At 43.8% G+C, this 20,326-nt stretch overlaps 1 protein-coding gene across 2 annotated transcripts in view; it reads right to left on the reverse strand.

Moving 5' to 3' along the window:
* Positions 1 to 20,326, reverse strand: part of MAP3K5 (mitogen-activated protein kinase kinase kinase 5) — a 157,165-nt gene that overhangs the window by 68,856 nt on the left and 67,983 nt on the right. For both annotated transcript variants that reach the window (XM_053288751.1, XM_053288742.1), the window contains exons 4-7: positions 18,230 to 18,423; positions 17,457 to 17,625; positions 11,582 to 11,688; positions 4,492 to 4,662 (exon numbers count right to left, since the gene is read on the reverse strand). In XM_053288751.1, the coding sequence (XP_053144726.1) occupies positions 4,492 to 4,662; positions 11,582 to 11,688; positions 17,457 to 17,625; positions 18,230 to 18,423 (641 nt within the window). The remainder of the gene's footprint in view (positions 1 to 4,491; positions 4,663 to 11,581; positions 11,689 to 17,456; positions 17,626 to 18,229; positions 18,424 to 20,326) is intronic.

Genomic DNA, 20,326 nt, shown 5'->3' on the forward strand with positions numbered 1-20,326 from the left:
AATGTAAGAATCTACTCTATGGACTGCATTACTGTGCAAGCTGTCAGCTCAGATACATGCCACTGGGGAACAACTTGGAAGCACAATTGTGATCAACTTGAATTATGTGGCTGGATCATCTGACACTGGTTTAGTCCAAGAGAGTAGCTCTATTTAGTTTTCTTCCCAAGCACTGTTTTCACTGCACCTGTGGGAATCATGACTAGAGTGCATCCTGTCTTTTTTCCCTTGAGGAAAGGAGAGCTGGTCTTGTGGTAGCAAGCATGACTTGTTCCCTTAGCTAAGCAGGGTCTGCCCTGGTTGCATATGAATGGGAGACTAGAAATGTGAGCACTGTAAGATATTCCCCTCAGGAGATGGTGCCGCTCTGGAAAGAGCAGAAGGCTCCAAGTTTCATCCCTGGCTTCTCCAAGATAGGGCTGAGAGACACTCCTGCCTACAACCCTGGAGAAGCCGCTGCCAGTCTGTGAAGACAATACTGAGCTAGATAGACCACTGGTCTGGCTCAGTATATGGCAGCTTCCTATGTTCCTATGTAGTCTCATACTCACACTAATGCACTCACTAGCCACACTGCTGGGCCACTACACATTTAAAACTTGTCTGCAGAGTGTAGCACCAAACATGAAGAGGGTTCTACCACACCAAGGGGAATCCCAGATTCCCCATAATTCCACATCACATGGAGGAATCCTTCCTGGATTCAGCGCTGCCCTCTGCACAGAAGTGCTGAATGCAGGGGTACTGACTGACATGGCCAGTGGGTGCACTGGTATGGAGGGCATAGCTATTTGGCATACTCCCATTTCCTTCTCCCCATCTACACAGGGAGAGGAACTAACTTCTGAAGTGTGTTAGTGAGTAACAGCCCTCCAAAACTGCTTCAGTGGGGCAAGGGAGGAAAACATAGCAACAGACGCAGGGACAGCAAAGTTTTAAATCTTTGTAATTCGAGTTCTCTGTTGGCCTTCAGGAGGGCCCTTAAAACATATTTGTTTGGCCTGGCCTTTCAGGGCTTTTAAAATGTATATATGTGTGTATGTGTATATGTGTATATATATATATATGTATATGTGTGTGTGTATATATATATATATGTATATATATGTGTATGTGTGTTTGTGTGTATGTATGTATATGTATGTATATATATATATTTTAATCTTTTAATTTTTTAATTTTTAACTTGATTTAGTGTTTTTAATGACTTAATAACCCCCCCCCCCGCCTTGTGCAGATGGGAGGGAGTTTGTCACAGCCTGTCCTGTGCGAAGCCCAGGAAGGGTTCCGTTTGACCTCTTTGATCAAGGGCCGGGCTTCGGCCAGGATTGACCGATCCCGGCCCCATCCTCCATTTTCCATTCTCTCTTCAGTTGGGGTCGGGCAACCACAGGAGAAGCGGCTTTCCCCTCCCTCCCTCCCCGGTGCAGAGCGGGTCTAGCGACTGGCCGCCTGACGGGGCCGAGTAGGAATTTTTTGCTCCCAACGCATTGGCCACTGTTGGGGGTTTTTTCGCCTACTCCGTTCTGTGTCCTGGGTGCGTATTTAGAGTTAGGTCAACCACAATGGCAGGAACAGTGCGGGCGGGGTGGCAATTTGAGGGTTAGAACATCGGTGAGCACCCTTGGATATGTAAAAGGGGTGTTTGGTTAATCGCTCCTTTGTAGCCTGTGCGGCACGGGGAGAATGATTGCCATGAACCCTGCTTCAGGACTTCTCTAACCTTTGGGCTGTGCGGTCCGGGGTGGACGAATGCCTAGAAGTATCCAGACCCTCTCTTACAGAAGGGGGGGTTGGCTTTGAAGGAATTGGGTGGGATGTACCTGCCCATTCCCGAGCCAGGGTGTCTCCCCCCCAGTAGGGTGCTGGGTAGGATTTCAGAGTTCTGACCTGCTTCTATTGGCCCGCACTGTTCTTTAAGGGTGATTAATCACCTGGTGTTCCAGTCTGCCATGCTGTGTGTAATAGTTAACAAAGTTGTGGCCCTTTTCCTCTATACTGAGTCTATGTTTTCTTGAGCTGGGGTCTGGGGATAATGTTTTATTTTTGTTTAAAATGTTTTAAATTGTTAGCTGTTTTATTGTTTTAATTTGTTTTAGCTTTTTACTGTTTTATAAGTTGTTTTAATTGTGAACCGCCCTGAGCCATTTCGGAAGGGCGGTATATAAATCAAATAAATAAATAAATAAAATAAATAAAATAAATAAATCTCTCTTGATCCCTTACATAAAGAATATTGCCCAATCAAACTATTAAAAGGCCAAGCAAACAGGAAGAGTTGCCCATGCACTGAGATTGTCTCCAGAGGCTCTTCTCAGGGACCCCCTGCCATTTGAGGCAAGGTGATCAGTAACTTGAGAAAGGGCCCATCTTTGAAACTCCCTCCCCAGAGAGGCTCACCTAGTGCCTGCCCACGCTATGATTCTTTCAGCACCAGGCTCATTACAAATTCTTCCCAATCCATCTCATCCCTAAACTTTCTACCTCATTCCCAAATTGTAGGAGCAGGGTCCTGAATCTGGAGCCATGACACAAGTTCATTGTATAGCCAATTTCATCTACGATTTGGCTGGCTTCGGCCTTCTTAGCTGCACTGAACATATGCAGCAGGAGTCCTGAATAGTTTGTCAACAGCTTGTTGTCACTTCTCTTCAGCTTCCAGTATCTGTCCTCCCTTGCCTACACTTTGCTCTCTGGTACAGACTCCTTCCTACTTGTAATAGGATATCGCCCTAAGCCATTTTTGAACCACCCTGAGCCATTTTTGGAAAGGCGGTATAGAAATTGAATAAATTATTATTATTATTATTATTTATTAACAACAACAATAGCCAACTTGACTATTGTCATATTTTCATTTGGATACCAGCTAAACCCCATCAACTTTGGGCCACACACAGAGTGGTCTCCCACTTGTTGGAGAAGCTCCTGACCATTGGAACAAGCAAAATCTTATTTTGCCTGATCTACACTGTCAGCACAATAGCAGCAAGGTGACTGAGGAAATTCTGACAGCTAATAATTAACCTGTCATCTCTATACTGATATTAATAGAAATCTCATCACCTAGCAGCTTTCACTTGTCCTCAACTTAGAAACAGGCAGACAATAATAAAGAAAAGGAAGAAAAGTCACAAGAGATTCAGAGTGTGCTTCAACAAGTTTTTTTAAAAAAAACCAAGAACTTGTGATGGTAGCATGGACAGGCTGCTGCACTGATTCCCTCAGATGCCAGCAGGACAACAATCTAAAACTGATTCTGGAGCAATGCTTTGTTTACATGCCAACAGTGACCTTCCCCACTATTTCATGCTATCCATGAAACTCTAACACACTCTAGAAGTGTGTTAGAAAAGAGAGGAGAGTCTACTACAAAAAAGAATCCACCATTGTTTCTGTTTTCACGAAGCTGCAATTCCTTTGAATGAAAAAAAGAGAGGGTAAGCTGAGTAGTTATACAAGAGGCCCTCTTTATTCACAGGGGTTCCGTTCCTGCCAATTAGTGCAAATTTGGAAACTGTGAATAAAGAAACCTTACCCCTAAGGAAATCCAGGTGTTAGGTTCCTTGCTCTAAAAACAAAGTCAAAAAGCAGGAAGGGAGCAGAAATAAGGTTAGAAAAACATAGTATTTTGTTCTCCAGGTCTCTAGGAATGCCCCCCCCCCGCCCCCCGCCATCCTCTTATTTTTCATTAAAAATTTAAAAAACAAAAATAAAAATGAGCCGCAAAATGGCTCTGTGCTTCAAAATGGCATCAGAAGTCATTTCCGGCCACTCAGGAACCACGGATAGGCGAAAATTGCCTATATTTCATGCCATGGATAAAAAAGTTGGATCTCTAAGACTCCTACACAGATACATGAAACCGCGATCCGTGAAACCGTGGATAATGAGAGTCTCCTTTATACTTGCTACATTTGCTGCCAAAATTCAGCAGGATTTTATTTCTAAGAATGTAATTATCTGCAAGAGAATATAAGAGCATTATATTTAAAGCTATAAAGATATTTTATCTATGTACATTTGTACTATTAAACTTCTCATGGCCGATGGCTAAAGCAAATAAAACAGACAGTCAGTCAGTTTTCCCCCCAGCACTGATAAGTACAAACAGAGGGTGGGGGACTCAGTCTTTTCTAAGGGCTGGAAGTGGTATCAACTGAATTTCAAAGAAAATCTATGGCTATAGAACAGTCAATGCGAATGTGTCTCTGTATGACCTTAATATATGAGGTTTGCAAATGGATGGGATAAACTATAGTAGAAGTGTGTTAACAATTACAACTTTTAACTTGTTCTGGAAGAAGTTAAGCACCAAAGTCAGGAAAAGTTAGTCTTGACTAAAAAAAACACCCAATTGAAACCAATGCAATAAATTACAACTTAGTTATGACTAAGTTAAGAGCCATTGCTATGACAAACTTTAGCTGGGCAATAGGATTTTTCCTCCATAGATAAAATCAAATAGACATGCAGCATAGTGCTACTTACCATATGGTCCCTTGGTCTCTACTATCTGTGTCTGCAAATCCAGAATCCAAAAACATATCTTTATAGATCCGTCCCACAAGGCAGTACATATCTGAAGCTACTTGGCTCTCACACTCTACTAGAGGTATCATAATGTCTAGCGCTTTTTGCCTATCTCCAGGTAGATTTCGTCTGTTCAAAAAAATACAAACATTTGAACCTGACTCAGGTTTGCACTGACTTAATATCTTTACATTGTTTAAAAAGCAATATACAATATAGGACAATATAGCATTTTAAAAGGGTTTATAGGGCAGTAGAGCCTTTAAAGCACTTTCCCAACCACGGTTTTGAGTATCCGCAACCGGGAAATTGTGGCAGGTCTCACCAACTGCGACCTGAGTATTTGTGGTTTGCAGACATTTTTTTCCAATGGGTTCCCACCCACCCCACCCCTGTGATTTCCAGGCATCAGGGGCTCATTTCCAGGGGTCCCCTTCACACCTCTTACTGACCTGGTGATTTGGGGGGATTCCCCCACCATTTTTTACTGTATTTTTCGTTTTTGCGACCACGATTCCCTAACCCATTGTTTGCCATTGATTTCAATAGCTCGCCTGCCGCAAATTCACTAACCGCAAGGTTTTCCCGGAAGGGAACCCTCACTGTTGAAGAGGGATGACTGTACATTGTTGAAAGGGCAATGTACCAGAATGATGTCAATGGAGATGAAATGGGAGAAAGGGAAAGAGATGGCATCTGAATGCTCACTTATGAGTTCCTCTTAATAATAATGATATACATCTTTTAAACACACTTTTTTCACTGTTCCCAGATAATCACACAGGAATTTCAAGGAACATGATCAAGAATTCAGTTTTTTAGCTCAGGAATGATAAATTCGGGAACTATAGTTTAACTCTGGTTCACAAGCCAAGGTACATCTCAGCTTCACACTCGTCCTACACATGAACAGCCTCCTGGCCTGCGTTGGGAGGCTTCCCATAATGAACTGCGCACTTGTGGTAGAATTCTGGGGGCCTTCTGACCCCCAAACTTCGGTGCTGCCGGAAGCAGCGGAGGGTCGTCTGGGTGTGCAATCCATGCACCCAGCAAAGTGGAATGGATCATCTGTGGGGGAGGTAAGCTTTTGAAGGCTTCCTCCCCTCGCCACTTCGAGCCCTTTCTCATGATTGTGAGAAAGGGCTCAGAGTTGTTTCGCCCTCTTTTTGAAAAAAGAGGACAAATTCCCTGTATTTATCAGGATGATGCCGACACTTACTAAATCCCCTTCAAACTCTGTTATGACCACGCATGTAAATAGTCTCTCATATTCAACTAATCCTCTCTGAGTATACTTATGAATATACACATAAGGAACCAGCGTGGTGTAGTGGCTAGAGTGCTGGACTAGGACCAGGGAGACCTGAGTTCAAATCCCCATTCAGCCATGAAACTAGCTGGGTGACTCTGGGCCAGTCACTTCTCTCTCAGCCTAACCTACTTCACAGGGTTGTTGTGAGGAGAAACTTAAGTATGTAGTACACCGCTCTGGGCTCCTTGGAGGAAGAGCGGGATATAACATGTAAAAAATATAAAATAAAATAAATAAGCTACAACTATCAAAAATCATAGGTAATCTTATAGATCTGTCTAAAAAAAAATCTAAAAGTGGAAGTCTGGTCATACCTTTCCTAGGATCAACAAAAAGTTGATCCCAATAAAGGTTGTGTGCAGCAAGTTTTCAGATGATTCGCATAATGAACTGCGCAACTCTACCAGCACTCTCTTAAATCTCATAAACTTCAGACTTTTTGGTACCGCCACCATGCCCAGTTCCCCCTGCCCCGCCGCTTTTTGTTTAGCCATTCAGCCTAATGAAAATAATTTCTGAAGTAGTCAAAAGTCTGCTGCTCACAATTTTGTTTAGTCCAGACAAAGGTATTGCCAGACTGTAGTTTTGGGGTTATAACTATCAAGTGGTGTGCTTGTTTTCTAAGCTATCATGGCTTATAATCACAGCTACAACTTTCTTATAATGTGAACAGATGACCTTGTCAACTGAAGCAAGATACAGGTGGCCCTTGTTACCCATGGTTTCAATAACCGCGGTTTCGCCTATCCACAGACAGATTTTAGAGACGGGGTTTCTTTATCTGCAGTATAATAAAGATAGTGATAATGATGATAAACTTTATTGGTTAGCCGTTCCATAACCAATTATTCTCTGGGCGGAGAGAGGCTAAATAGCCTAAAATTCACCTATCTGTGGTTTTGAGTGTCTGGAAATGATCCAGAAATGACTTCAAACAGCCACCATTTCACAGTGCAGAGCCTTTTTGTGGCTCTTAAAAAAATAAAATAAAAAATCCCGTGATTTTTTTTGCAGAAAAATCAGAGGAATTGGGGGTTGCGAGGGCTTTGCTGGAGATATGGAGTGGAAGGTACAGTACTTTATTAGCCTGCTTTCCTTAAGGAAAGTAAGCTTTAGAGATCACCTGGCATTCTGTGCGTGTGTCTGTGTGTACCCACCTATCAATTTCACAATGCTTGAACCAATAAAAACCAAAATTGGGTACAGTTGTAGGGACACATAGGGACACCTCAACGGCATAGTTTGTGATAATGTCATCCATCCCAATTCATGATGGCAGACACATGAACGTTTGAGGTGCAAGTGGGCTAACCTATGAACTGCCTAACTGATTTGAACCAAATTTGCTACAGCTGTAGAGACACATAGGGGCAGCTCAAGGGCAGAGTTTGTAATGATGTTATTCAACCTGATTCAAGATAGTGGACACATGAATAGTTGAGGCACAAGGAGGGTAACTTGTGGACTGCATAACCAATTTGAATCAAATTTGGGATAGTTGTAGTTAGTCACACATAGGGACACCACAGCAGCATAGTTTATAATGATGTCATCCACTGGAATTCAAGATGCCAGACATGTGAATGTTTAAGGCTGAAATGGGCTAACTTGTGTGGATGGGAATTATCAATGAAGATGTAGTGGAAGGAAAGTAGGCAGATTAGTTCTTACCAGAACAATTAGTTTCTCTTATTTCTGCCTCCTCTCCACCTTTTTTAGCCCTTTTTGTGTGTGTAGGAACCTAACTCCTGGATTACCATAGGGGTAAGGTTTGGTTATTTGTGGTTTCCATATTCACACTTATAGGCGAGAATGGACCCCCTCCCCCATTAACGAGGGCCACCTGTAATCTAATGTTGACTTCTCCATTCACTAACTACCACCTGAGGAGAACCTGTGAGCTATCCTCTTTCATATATCTGTTGGTCTTCATGGTCACCTTTGCTTCCTCTGTGACACATGCTCGCTCTGCTTCAAAACCAATTCTCTGCTCTCTTTTAATTTCTTTCTCCAACAAGCTATTTTCTGCACCTTTTCAGCAATTTCTAGTGTAGGTCAGTCTCTCTATCCTCATCCTTGTTATTTTTTACCATGCCCTACAATTTCCCTTTCATTTTTAGCCTACTTTCCTTAAGGTTAGTAAGCTTATGAGATTACTCAGTTTTCTGTGTGTGTTCCTCCCTATCAACTTTGTAATGCCTGGACTGATTTGAGCCAAACTTGGTACAGTTTTAGGGACATATAAGGATACTTTGACAGCGCAATTTGTGATGATATCACAAATTCAGTTCAAGATGGCAGACCCATAAACATCTGAAGCACAAGTGGGCTAACTTGTGAACGGCTTCAACAATTTTGAACCAAATTTGGAACAGTTGTAGCAACACAGACACAGCTCAATGGCATAGTTTGTGATGATGTCATCCATCCCAATTCAAGATGGTGGATGCGTGAACATTTATGTGCAAGTGGGCTAACTTGTAAACCACCTAACTGATCTGAACTAAATATGGAACAGCTGTCAGAGAGCTGGTCTTGCAGTAGCAAGCATGAACTGTCCCCTTTGCTAAGCAGGGTCTGCCCTACTTTGCATTTGAATGGAAGACTACATGTTGACCACTGTAAGGTATTCTCTTTAGGAGATGGGGCCTCTCTGGGAAAAGCATCTGCATGCTTGCATGCAGAATGTTCCAAGTTCCTTCCCTGGTATCTCCAAGACAGGGTTGAAAAAGACTCCTGCCTGCAACTTTGGAGAAGCTGCTGCAGCCATAGACAATAGCGAGCTAGATAGACCAATAGTGTAAGGCAGCTTCCTGTGTCCCTATGATACATGATACATAGGGACACCTCAATGGCATAGTTTGTGATGATGTCATCCACCCCAGTTTAAGATGGTGAACAAGAGAATGTTTGAAGTGCAAGTGGACTAATGTGTGAAGATGGTAAATATCAATTAAGATGATTGTGAAAGGAAAGTAGGCAGATTAGTTATTATCAGAACTTATTTTTAAATAAATAGATGCTTCACTGTCTCTTAAACAGGGAGAGTGTGTCTTGTATATTCTATGCAATCCAAGCATATTGATGCTGCTAAGTAAATGTTGAAGAGCAATGATACTGCGGCTGATTCTCATTTTGCTTGGTAATAGCAATAGCAATAGCAATAACAATAGCACTTACATTTATATACCGCTCTATAGCCGGAGCTCTCTAAGCGGTTTACAATGATTTTAGCATATTGCCCCCAACATTCTGGGTACTCATTTTACCGACCTCGGAAGGATGGAAGGCTGAGTCAACCTTGAGCCCCTGGTCAGGATCGAACTTGTAATCTTCTGGTTACAGGGCGGCAGTTTTACGACTGCACCACCAGGGTAAGGGTGTTTACCACTTACATGGTGTTAAGTTGCAGAACCAGACACCATAAAGTCATGCATCTCTGCTTCCCAATTATGTCATGTCCCATTTTTATCTACAGCTGTCTTTTCATCCCTTCATGCCTTTTCCTAAACCTCCTACTGCTCCCTAAGAACAGAAGCCACATGTCTATCTTCTGCTTTCAGAAAAAGACAATTCAACAGCTATGGATTAAAAATGAATTGTCCAGGAGCAACTGAGGTCACCTTTCAGTCACGAGTTAGAACCAGATTTGTTGCTTAGGATTATGTCATATTGAGAACACATCTTGGGGGGAAATGACATGTTGCATGCAAATGAAGTCCAGATTTTTTGAACTGACGTGCAGCCTTGGGGAGAGTGGTTCTGAGCAAAGGTGCAGTGTGTAAGAAAAGTGCTTGATATTTTGTTTTCTGACAATTTTTTCTGCTCAAAATCACCCCCATAGGGTTACACTGATGTAGACTTCTAGACTAGCTTCCAATATATGAACTTCCCCCAATTGATTTGTTATGAAATCTCTATTTATCAAGTTTGATCTAGTACTGTACATTAAAACACACACCATATTAAAGAGGTGCCATAGTTGAATTTGTACCTTGTGCCTCGTTTTTGGGAAATATGAGTGTTTGTGTCCCATTTATTTATTTATTTATTTATTTCATTTATATCCCGCTCTTCCTCCAAGGAGCCCAGAGCAGTATACCGCCCAAACTTTTGTCTCTGGGCAGTTAATAACCGCCGGAGGTATACTAGCTGGAGAACCTAGTATACACTCTAAAACGACAAGACCTAACATGTGCTTTAACATAAGACAGGTGCTTATCTACATCACTGCATCCATCCTGTTCAGGCAACCCATGCTGATTAACTCTTTATACTTTAAAAATTTGATGGACCCTTAAATCCACAATTTTCTCATCTTGTCTTCTATTTGCTCAACATGCTTTCCTTATTCTGTGCAGAAATGAAAGTTAAATACTGATTTGTACACAGATGGAAAGCTAAACTGTCCTCTACAATACAGAAGACAGGTAGTAGGCATTAGCAGTGGTAAGGCATGCTCCAGGAGGCTAGTGAGAGTGGAGGGGTGTAACTTTAAAAACAGCCAAATATATCCACCACCTGGCATCCTCAAGGAACCAGTAGCAGCCAACCCAGCATCCCATGGGAAGGGTGTCCCACCACTGCCACCAAGATGGTTTTGCCATGCTGACCACCCAAATGGCCGTCACACAGGCATGGATGCCAGCTGGGCAGTGGGGGTGTCATGTTTCCTAAGGATGCCAGGTGCTGGCGGTGGTGCTTTTAAAGTTGCTTCTCACCCGCCTGCACCACTGGGCTTCCCCCACCCTGCCCCCAGAGCAGGCCTCACCGGCCGCTATTGGTAGTAAGCAATAACCCCTGCTGACTTGGCAAAGAGGCACCTTTTAACGTGGTGATTCTCTTTATTTAGCAGGGGGAGAGTAACTGGCTCTATCCACCCGCAGCACAGTACCTCCAGTGACTGCTGCTGGTGTCTATCTTATGTTTCTTTTTAGATTGTGAGCCCTTTGGCGACAGGGATCCATCTTATTTATTTATTATCTGTATAAACCGCCCTGAGCCATTTTTGGAAGGGCAGTATGGAAATCGAATGAATGAATGAATGAATGAATGAATGAATGAATAAATAAATAAATAAATAAAAGAAGGGGGAAATGAGGGGAAGGAAATGTAGACAGAGAAATATAGTTTAGACAGCATGTTCTGATAGGAAACTGAGAAAATAGTTTCAGAGAAACATGGTAGAAAACACACCTGTGGAGTAAGGATGTGCACGAACCCATTTGGAGACTGGTTGTTTGGCCGGTTCGAAGGTGGGGGGAGGCATATCTTTAAGGGTGGGGGAAGGTGACCTTACCCCTACCACTGCGTTTCCCACGGCAGCACTCCATTTTAAAAGTGTCCATCGGGGCGGTAGTATACCTCCCTGCCGCCCCATGTCCTCTTTGGCCAGAAGCAACAGGAAGTACCCGGTGCGCGCCTGATGTGCATGCAAGCAAGCGCGACAGGTACTTCCTGTTACTTCTGGCCAAAGAGGTCATGGGGTGGCAGAGAAGTATGCTGCTGCCCCGATGGACCCTTTTAAAATGGAGTGCTGGTGGGGGAAACGCAGTGGTAGGGGTAAGGGAACCCTCCCTGGCCCTTAAAAGAATGCCCCTGCCTTCGAGCCATGCCACCGCTGGTTCCATGCACATCCCTACTGTGGAGAAGAAACATTTCAGGAAGTGGTTTACATGAAACCAGCATTTCATTATAAAATGAAATTATAATTTCATTGAGAAGGAAAGTTCTTACCTGTTCAGTGCAAATGCATAATGAAACTTCACATGATGATGCGACGCCAAGTCAAAGGTTGGAAGTTTTTCTAGTGCTTCTACCAGTTGCACAATAGAATCATAATCCTTCCAGAGACAGGGAGAATAAAGGAATGTATGATTATAAAGTAATGTATTATTATTATTGTAAGAAATAGAAAGAAGAATGAACTTTACATCTGAACAATTAGAGGTTTCCTCTGACGTGTCAGAACGAGACATGATCACTGCATACTGAAAGGGCATGCTCAAGACTTAAAATGGGCTCGACATCTTAATGTTCTTCATCATCCAGTGAAAGCATTCATGCTCAGCCCTCTTTTACCTATCCAGTTTTTACAGCTACAAGATCTAAATATGATGCATCTAACAGACTTGCTAGACGAAACTAAAACTATGCATTCTGTTCCAACCAAGGACACCACTGGGGTGGGGGACCAGTGTTCCCTGTAAGAGGGATTCCCAGATGTTATTCACTACAATCCCCAGCATCTCCAGCTGCAATGGCTTTTGGCTGGAGATTATAGGAGTTGTAGTCCACAACATCTGGGAATTCTTGTTGGAGGGAACACTGGTGGGGACTCATCTTGCATTTCAGACCACATGTGATCATTCCTCAGGAACAACTGTATCTAGCTATTATGAAGTATTAAAAAAGGGACAACAAACACTATTAATATACATTCTTTTTTGCTAGTTAGCCTGAATTTATCTGAAAGAAAGTATTTGAGCATTGCTGTGTACCTCTTCCTCCAACTTCTTCAGTGAAGCCTGGAATTTCTAACAGGGTTCTCTCTAGTAGCGGTTAACCAGGGTGTTCTCATCAAGGCAGGTTGGGAAGAGCCAGTGTGCAATTGCCTGTGACTCCTACACATTGCTGCTAACAAACTATGTTCACAGCTCAGCTCCATTACCACCATGGTTTATCACTCCTACCTCACTCAACTAATACCTCTTAAGTCTCTTGAGGCCCCATACTTGGCTCTTTCCTGTCATCAGCTTAAGGCAGCTGTTTAGAACAGGCCTGCTCAACTCTGCCCCCCCCAGCTGTTTTTGGACTACAATTCCTATAATACTCATCCACAGTGGCCAATAGCCAGGCGTTATGGGAGGCCAACATCTGCAGGAGGGCCGAAGTTGAGCAGACCTGGTTTAGAACCTTGATTAGGCAGCGCGGCTTCTTTCTCTGTCCTGCTCTGATTCTAACATGGCAGGAGTTAACACAGTTGATAGCCAACATTGTATATACTCTGCTAAAAAACCTTACATCCTCAACTTGGGGGGAATTCCAAATTCTGCTTTCCCCCACACCAAGACACACTGCATTAAAAAACCTACATGAAATATGTACATCAAGGGGGGAAAAGTTTCTTACTTTACGTAATTTATTTTGAAAATCTCTGCTATTTTGAACAATTTATTCTGGTTTTGTTAGTGAAGGGAGGGGCAAGGGCACTGAAACAGCATCCCAGCCTTATTCTGTCACCTCAAGCCTCCACCAATTCACTTGCCAGCTCACCAGGGACAGTGGCCCCAACCCCTGGCAAAGCAAGATGCCGAAGAGCCCCAAGTTCCTTCCTCTGGGTTCTGAGAACTGGGGTGGTAGAGAGCTCTCTCACATTGCTTGGAGCTTCTAACAGGCAGAACAGCATGAGAGACTCACAGGGGCGGAGCCACCATTGGGCGAACGGGTTCAAAGACCGCGCCTCGTGGCCCCAACATGCCCCCTGCATTTGACGTTAGACGTGGGGGGTGATGGTTTAGCTCCTGAGTCAGGCCACGCGGCCCCATTCGGGAGTTAAATGGCCCGTGCTGCATTTGCGGCGTGGCCAGGAGTGGCTCTTCCCTGTCTTTTTAAGGCAGGGAAGAGCCACTCCTGGCCATGCAATAAACACAGTGCCAGCCCCCATCTAGCTCCCAAACGGGGCCGTATGGCCCCGTCTGGGAGTTGGACGGCCAACGCTGTGTTCGCAGTGCAGCTAGAAGCAGCTCTGCCCTGCCTAGGTAGGCAGGTAGGGAAGAGCCACTCCTGGCCATGCTGCGAACACAGCGCCAGCCTGGCTCTAACTCCTGAATGGGGCCACGCAGCCCTGTTGGGGAGCCAGACCATGCCCCTCACGACTGATGTCAGACGCAGGGGGCGGAGTGAGTGGGGCTGCCATGGCGGTCGGGCACGGGCCGCTCACGGTCTGGCTCCACCACTGGAGACTCACATTGTTTCCCCAGCAGAACATGAGAGATCAGCCCTCTCTTCAGATCACAAGGCATGGGAGAGGGGAAGCGTCAGCGGCAAGCACCAAAATTTGGAGGCTCCAAAACCACATTTCTGACTTCTGAGATATCAGCAGGCACTGCCCGCATTCTTTCAGTGTAGCCAGTGCATATTTTTATAGCCAAAAGAGCTAAAGAATAACTTCCCTTTTTCTTGTTTAAATGAAAGCTGAGATCCTGAAAAAGGGTGCTGTTGTGCCAACTACAACATTCTGTGCTTCTTCTTCGTGCCCATGGAATTGCAACATACCCATACTATCCTTTGTAAGGCATGCAGAGCCCTGCTGAGAGTGCATAAAGCAGAGTCACATCCAGTCTTTTCTGGACTGAGTCACACTCCTGCTGAAGGAGGTAGTGCCCAGTTTGGGAGTGCCCTGAGACCACCTTTGTTCCTGGAAGATCAGGTGGTGGCTGAAGCCAGGAGTACTTTTCCTGAACTCCAGCTGATGTGCCAACTGCAGCCCTTCCTTGAGAAGCCATTATAACCCTTGCCTTGGTCACATCCCATCTGGGCTAATGCAACACACTCCATGTGGGGATGCTCTTGAGAAATAATTGATAACTGTAGATAACTATCCATCCCCATCACATCCCTCCAGTGGCTGTTGCTGGTGTCTATCTTATGTTTCTTTTTTAGATTGTGAGTGAGCCTTTGGGGACGGGGGGCATTTTATTTATCTCTCTCTATGTAAACTACTTTGGGAACTTTTGTTGAAAAGCAGTATATAAATATTCTTCTTTGCCGTCATCAAGACAAGGCCTTCTCTGTGACTGAATCCAGATTGTAGAGTCCCCTCGCCTGTGAGACCTAGCTGGCCTCCTCCCTCACCATCTTTCAGAGGATGCTGAAAAGAGATATTTTTCACCATGCTTATGGCATGGCTTGATGGTCTTAGGGAGTTAATACTGCCTCCTTAGCTTCTGATGTCTGTTGAGGCTGTGCTCTTATTTTGTGGAAATGATTGTTCCGAGTTGTATAGGTTTTATTTTTTGTTGCGCCCTGCCCTAATTGCCTGTGATAGTAGAGTAATATACAAATACTTAAATGAACAAACTAACAAAACCAGTTGCCATTCCTGAAGGCGCATCTTTCAGGAGCAAGTTTTCAGTCTAGCAAGTGTGGTCTTAAAAGCCCTAGAACCCGCAAGGAAATAACCCAGGCAGTTCTTTGTATCCTGCCTGTTACACTGATACAGTATTCCCTAACATGCATAATAGATTTTTAAAAATAATAATTCAGACTCCAAATCATTATACACCCACCTATTTCCACAGACACTATTCATCTATGCCTGAGTTGCCGTGGTAACAAAGTTATGTTATTGGATCTGGCAACTCTGAGAGTGCTTTCACTCTGCAGTGAGACATAAGTGCCAGTGAGCCATTTACCCAGAACTCCCCTTCTGTATCACTCTGCTCTTTTCACTGGAAGCAGCAGCTGACCCAGATCCATTACCAGCCAAGCATTTACTCTGAGAATGTTCTGAAATGGTGCCAACAACAGATATAATAGACTAATCGTGTTGTCAGCAAGAAGTCTACCATCTGCAATATGATGATAGCAATCCATTTAAATTATTTATTTGTTTGTTTGTCACATTTATATACTGCCCTATACAAAATCTCAAGGTGATCTGCAATATAAACAAACAGCAAACAGCAAGTAAAACCTAAAAATCATATAAAACAGATCAAAATTGCTATAAATAAAACTTTAAAATATTAAACTTTTAAAAAGTCTGATGAAACAGGTGTTGTTTCCCCCCGCAAAAGTCATTTAAAAACAATCAGATTTGGGGAGATTCTAATGTCAGAACAGTAGTACATCTGCTGGTCACCTCCAGACTTGACTACTGCAATGTGCTCTATGTGGGGCTGCCTTTGTACATAGACCGGAAATTGTAGCTGGTCCAGAATGCAGTTGCCAGGTTGGTCTCTGGGTCATCTTGGAGAGACTGTATCACTCCTATCTTAAAAGATCTACACTGATTGCCGATAAGTGTCCGGGCAAAATTCAAGGTTTTAGTTATGGTTATAACCTATAAAGTCCTAAACAGCTTGGGCCCTGGATATTTAAGAGAATATCTTCTTTGCGATGAACCACACCGCCCATTGAGATCATCTGGAGAGGTTCGTCTGCCGTTGCCACTGGCTCGTGAGGTGGACATTCAGGGACAAGCCTTCTCTGTTGCCGGGCCGAGGCTTTGGAACACACGTCCTGCTGAAATAAGAGCCTCCCCATCTCTTACAACTTTCAAAAAAGACAGTCAAGACGCATTTGTTCACCCCGGCTTTTAATTTAATATTGCTTTAATTGTGTTTTTAATAATTTTAACATTTTTAATTTTAAATTGTTGTAATGTTTTATCCTTTTTATTTGTTGTTTTTATTGTTTTGTTGTAAATTGCCCAAAGACCTGCGTTTTGGGTGGTATACAAATGTGTTAAATAAAATAAAATAAAATAAAATAAAATAATGTAGGTGTTTGTTCCAGAGCCCCGGGGCAACCCTAGAGAAGGCCTGGCTTTAGGTCGCCAATAAGCAAGCCAGTGGCAACTGCAACCGGACCTCCCTCGATGATCTCAATAGGCGGCAGGGTTAACGAAGAAGGCAGCACTCTTTAAATACCCTGTTGCCCAAACCAGGGTATTTATAGGTAATAAATACCTATAATACCATTCAGGGCTTTATAGGTAATAACCAGTATTTTCTATTTTCCCCAGAAATTAATTGGCAGCCAGTGTATTTCTTTTAGAATAGGAGTACCCCTGCTAACTGAGCAAAGAGGCACCTTTTTCAAAGTGGTGATTCTCTTATATTTAGCAGGGGAAGAGCAAATGGGCCTATCCAACCCCAGCTCAGCATTCCTCCAGTGGCTGTTGCTGGTGTCTACCTTTATGTTTCTTTTTAAACTGTGAGCCCCGTGCAGACAGGGTGCCATCTTATTTATTTATTTATATCTATGTAAACTGCTTTGAGAACTTGGTTGAATATTTGCAGTAGTAGTAGTGTGGTCTCCATGGCTGGTCCTGGAGCTGGCTGCTGCATTCTGCACCAGTTGCAGTTTCCGAACTACATACAAAGGCAGCCTAACACAGAGTGCACTACAGTAGTCTGGATGTTACCAGCATATGCACCACTGTTTTAAGGTCACTTGTCTTGAGAAATGGTCTTAGCTGGGGTATCAACCAAAGCTGATAAAAAGTGCCCCTAGTCACCTGCCTCAACTTGAGCTATTTGGGAGAGGTTTGGGTCCAGAAGTACTCCCAAGCTACATACCTGATCTTTCAGGGGGAGTGTAACCCCATCCAGAACAGGCAGATTTAAGCCACTTCTTAAATACTTGCCTCCCGCACCGAGTACCTCCATCTTGTTTGGATTCAACTTCAGTTTTTTTCCCTCCCTCATCCAGCCCATTGACGATTCCAATCAAGCATTTAAACAAATTAAGCCAACTTCTGATGAAGTTAATATGGAAAAATAGATCTGAATGTCATCAGCATATTGATAGTGCCATGCTCCAAATCTCCTGATGATCTCTTCTAGTGGTTTTACATAGATGTTAAAAAGCACAAGCTTCTTACCTGAATATCCCTGTAAGATAACAGCAAATTTATCACAATGTCGGCAGACAGAAGTTCAATATTATCTACTCGCTGTCGTATCCTTGTCAGTTCTGCAGCTAGTTCTTTCCCGGTGCACGAGTTGCGAGCTTTTCTGATATCATTAAGAATCGACTCCCTGAAGTATTGGCTAAGATGGAAAAGAAAATCATCTATTTAAACCTGAGTATTAGGGGACTGTCTCTCAGCAATCTGTTTCAACAGCAGTAGGCACAATGGGTATAGATACTATTAAGAATATTTAGATACCGTTTTTCAACAAAAAGGTTTACAATGCAAAATGAATGAAAAGATGAGGAAAAGGGGCAACATCTCATTTCCTAATCAGAGCGACACCTGCAAGAAGTGGCAAGAACCTGTCCCAGTCCGCTTGTTGCTTTTCTCTTTTCAAGCACCATTATCAATTCTTAAGCCCTTGGAGAGCGAGGGTTGTGGACTCTCCCTGGGAAACCTGCAAACACATAATAGGTAGAGGGCCTGGCCCCTGAGCAGCTTGGCACACAGAACCTTGCCTTGGCACACCCCCACCCGCCCCAATAGCAGGCTTAAGAAGCTGGCCCTCCAGCCTGAAACAGACAGTATACCCTACAGGCATGAACTCCAAGATGTGTGCCAAGCTGCGTACCATGTATTGTCTTTGCTACATTTATAGTATACATGTAAGTTTGAACCCTTTTTGACAAGTTCTGGCCGTGTGAATTCCATAGTTGAAGAGACATGGTGAGAGTCCTTACCTTGAGCTGCCCTGTGCAACCTTCAAAAGCTGAATAAACCGATCAGTCAAGGGTAAGCATATTGGCCCAAGCAGCAGTTCAAAGCTGGGCTGCATCAGTTCAGTTAATCCCTTCATGAAACTGCTATCGCAGCAGTATACTTTGTTATGAGGTGTTATCATATATGGCACAAATATATAGTTGCCAGTGCACATCTGTGGAAGAGGAGGACAAAATACTTGCATTTTAAAAAGCAAGGGCTTTGATTTTTAAATTTTAACAACATGTATTGATTATATGCAATATAACTATACTGGAGGCTGTAGTCTTTAAAAGCTTTAGAAAGTTTTTTTTTAAAGATGGATTCTGATAGCAAGTTGTGTATTAAAGAAATAAATGTTAGTGTATTTATTAAACTATTTATATCCTGCCTCTGCTGGATATAAATACATGGATCTATAAAGTCATTAGCAAACAGAACAATAAAACATATTTCAGGCAAAAGTAGTACACAATGATCACAAACACAACTGTACCAGCAGTGTATGCAACAAATCATCCATTCATTCCACATGTCTTCTCAACAGCAACATTTACTGTCGGAAACCATGTAAGAGCCTAACATTCCTCCTTCAGGTATGGGGGGGATATAGGGCAGGATCTCCAAGTGAAAGCAAGTGAACACGTTGGTTCATATCACTGCAGGGCATGCCTATACTTTCAGAAACTAGGTTTGAAGTTTATTTTGGTATAGGGCGCTCAAGCACTGCAAGCAGGTTTCCCTCTAAAGTTCACGAGTGTGTACCAAATCCCAGGCCCCCGTGCAGCCATTTATAGCGGGCACACAGTCTCTGCTGCACCCGCCGCCACCACCCAACTGCCAGAACCCCATTTCCCCAGCCGGGAAGGGAAGGGAAGCATTGCCCCATTTCTCCCTCTCCCACCCCTGGCCCAGCCTCATCCCCCTCCTCCAGCCAGAGGAGGGGGGAGAGAGGGAGGATGGGTGGCAGAGGCTCCCCTCCGGCAGCCCAGAGAGACTGGAGGTGGGCGCCTGGGGGCAAGCAAAGCGATCTCCAGCTGGGAGCATGAGGCATGGCATGCCCCTTTCCTCTCCAGTCAGTGTTCATGCTGGCTCGGCAAGGATGGACTCTCCTCCTCCCCCAGGCATTGGCCCCTCACCTCGTCTGATATCAGATGCAAAGGGGCGGGGCCCTGGCTTAGTTTCATTTCCTGTGATGGTGACTGGGGGAATCTCTGAAAGCACCCCTTTCCAGGGAAAGGAGCTCCTGGGAAAAGAACTCCCTTCCAGTGATTCCACCAACCGCTGACAGGGGAAATGCAGGGAACGATGCTGGGGCTGTAACAGCCCTGTTCTCTGCACTGGCCACACTCCCTTGCGTCTGACATCAGACAGAGGGGGCATGGCTTGGGGCGCGGGCACGCTTTGCATGTGCGAAACAACACCCAGGGGGTGTGGGAGCCACTGGTCAGACTTTGTCCCCTGGTCCCCACAAAGCTCCCTACGCCCCTGCTTCCGCCGCCAGTTAGCATAGCCAATACTGACCTAGATGGACTAATGGTATAACTTGATATAAGGCAGCTTCATACACATTCCATTAAAAATCTTAATGACATCTAGTTTGTCTTAGCAGAGCATTATCCAGCAGCTAATGATAAATATCCAAAAGTGCATATTTTACGTAAGTAAAATCCTTGACTTATGAAGATAGGAAGAACTATGACCGGCCTTGAATAAAAGCTAAACCAGGAAAGAAAGTCAGGTTCCTTAACCACCACTGGGATTTGCTTCTAACTGCTGGAATAAACAAGCACACCGTATTGAACTATAACTCTTCTCGGCTCTAGAGATCCTGCCAGCTCTAGGGAGTCTGAGATTCATTCATTATTGAGCCTGTTACTACTACATCACAATTTAGTTTTGTAATCTCAAAGCACACTCATTGTATCCTTTTGTAATGATTCTTGGTTAGCTTGACTGAAACATTGCCAAGGTGATGGCAAGGATAAATCTGTTCTTCACAGTCCTTGTATAGTTGCTCTTAGAGAACATCCAAAATAACCATATGACATCAGACGCACTGCTGAAAGTACTGCTCT

This window comes from Hemicordylus capensis, chromosome 1 (genome assembly GCF_027244095.1).
Source record: "Hemicordylus capensis ecotype Gifberg chromosome 1, rHemCap1.1.pri, whole genome shotgun sequence".
Classification (NCBI taxonomy): Eukaryota; Metazoa; Chordata; class Lepidosauria; order Squamata; family Cordylidae; genus Hemicordylus; species Hemicordylus capensis.